Source organism: Ornithodoros turicata, chromosome 1 (assembly GCF_037126465.1).
Source record: "Ornithodoros turicata isolate Travis chromosome 1, ASM3712646v1, whole genome shotgun sequence".
Taxonomy (NCBI): Eukaryota; Metazoa; Arthropoda; class Arachnida; order Ixodida; family Argasidae; genus Ornithodoros; species Ornithodoros turicata.
In genome coordinates, this window is record NC_088201.1 from 124,216,482 (window position 1) to 124,218,303 (window position 1,822).

A 1,822-nucleotide genomic window follows, 5' to 3' on the forward strand; every position below is an offset into this window, starting at 1 on the left:
GGTGGCAGGGTACAAGTTGCTTGGACACGCCGTCTTCCGCGAGGGACGTTAAATACGGGGAGCCGTGTGATGAGCTTTCATCGCACGTTAAAGAACCCTCAGATGGGCAAAAGCAATCCACAGACCGACCGCTGTGGCGTCGCTCATGATCTCAGTTGTCTCGCGACGTAAACACCCAATTATTATTACAAAAGTTTGGCCGCGTGATGCCAGCTACGTCAAAGGAATAACTCGATTGGCTGATCATGTTTTCGGAATTCTTATCGTGAACACCGTGCGACTGATACCTGTTTCTGCTTTTATATATAAGCCGGCTAAGACGTATCTGCTCATTCAGAACATTTGCGTCGTGCAGTGTTTCAAGTTGTCATTTTCGCGTTACCGTCTGTATAGTTGCCGTCTGTATATATAGTATTTGAAGAGCTTTATTTTGTTCTGTGTGACTTGTGTGCGTGTATGTGTGTGCATTGAACAATCTTTTAACTGTCTATTGTTATCTCTCTTTTTGTTTGCGCTCGTGTGAGGCGCCTTTTTGTTTTTCTTTCTTTTTTTCTTTTTCTTTGTCTCTTTCCAATGGACGACGCTCTAGCTCAAATTCTGCTGGAGGACGACATCGAGCGGACGTTTCGAGAGCGCTCGGATGCTTTCGAAGAACACGACCACGTCTTTTTCGGAAAGTATAGAATGACGAAGGCGCTCGCACACTGGCTATGCGAGCAGCTGAGGCCAACTCTACAACCCCGAAGACAGACGCGAACCACATTGTCCGTGGAGAAACAGGTCCTCATCGCCCTGAGGTTCTACGCCACCGGTAGCTTTCAAGGAGCCGTTGGGAGCGACCGTGATCTGTCGGTAACCCAGGGATCTGTGAGCAGGATTCTGTTCAAGGTCACAAACGCCATCATACACCGCCTTGCACCATTGTGGATCCGATTTCCTCAAGATCCTGCAGACGTCAGGGCTGCAATGAGGGACTTCGAGCCCAAATGGCATATGCCTGGCGTGATTGGTAAGCATGTTAAACGAGAAGGGGAGGCGGAGCTCGTGGTATATAGTGAGAGAAGTTTTTTGAAAGCGCTCGCTTTGTGTCACCACTGAAATATGACATTGTGTGAAATCTCTTTCGCAGGATGCATCGATGGAACTCTGATACCTATCATCGCTCCCTCCGAAAGCAGCGGCCGGTTACAAAAGAGTGCGTTTTTCAGCAATTCTACGCACTCAACGCGATGATCGTAAGTCAACTCTATCCCTATTCATTGAGTAGGCACTGTCCCAATTACAGTGTTTAGATATACTAATAAAATATTATCCTGTGGAACGCCATGTCGTTGTCATCGGTTTGTGACTCCTCCATGCGGATCACGTCCCTAGACTGCTCGTTTGCGGGAGGGACGCACGACGCGTACGTCTGGCGCCACAGCGAGTTGCGCAAGGAGCTCTCGCGAACGTATTCGCCTGATGTAGACAGGTTCCTTCTGGGTAAGGTTATCAAAACATAATCATGAGATGCGACAGGTGACATTTTCCGTTTTACTCAGGCCACAGCGGCTATCCACTAGAACCGTGGCTACTGACTCCGTTGCTAGGCCATCCCCCGAGGTCAACGCCAGGGGCACGATACAACAATCGCCACAAAAGAGCGCGTGGTATCGTGGAGAAATGCATCGGGATACTAAAGTCGAGGTTCCGGTGTCTTCAGCGGTATCGAAGCCTGCAGTACAGTCCGGACAGGACAGCAAGGATCGTCGTAGCGTGTGCCGTGCTGCACAACATTTGCGTGCATGCATGGACACCCGCAGTTGACACAGGTGACGGCGAC

General features: G+C 49.7%; 1 protein-coding gene across 1 annotated transcript; it reads left to right on the forward strand.

Moving 5' to 3' along the window:
* The first annotated feature begins 573 nt into the window (after nucleotides 1–573).
* On the forward strand, nucleotides 574–1,233 carry LOC135384798 (putative nuclease HARBI1). Its single transcript, XM_064613986.1, has 2 exons — nucleotides 574–1,009; nucleotides 1,130–1,233. The coding sequence occupies exons 1-2, from the start codon at nucleotides 574–576 to the stop codon at nucleotides 1,231–1,233; spliced, it is 540 nt and encodes a 179-aa protein (XP_064470056.1).
* The last annotated feature ends 589 nt before the right edge of the window (nucleotides 1,234–1,822 follow it).

What these genes read in the sequence shown, in the direction of transcription:
- LOC135384798 (XM_064613986.1), top strand. Translation starts at nt 574, where the DNA reads ATGGACGACGCTCTAGCTCAAATTCTGCTGGAGGACGACATCGAGCGG. An exon ending in GCATATGCCTGGCGTGATTG is followed by an intron (nt 1,010 to 1,129) that starts GTAAGCATGTTA and finishes TCTCTTTCGCAG; the next exon opens with GATGCATCGATGGAACTCTG.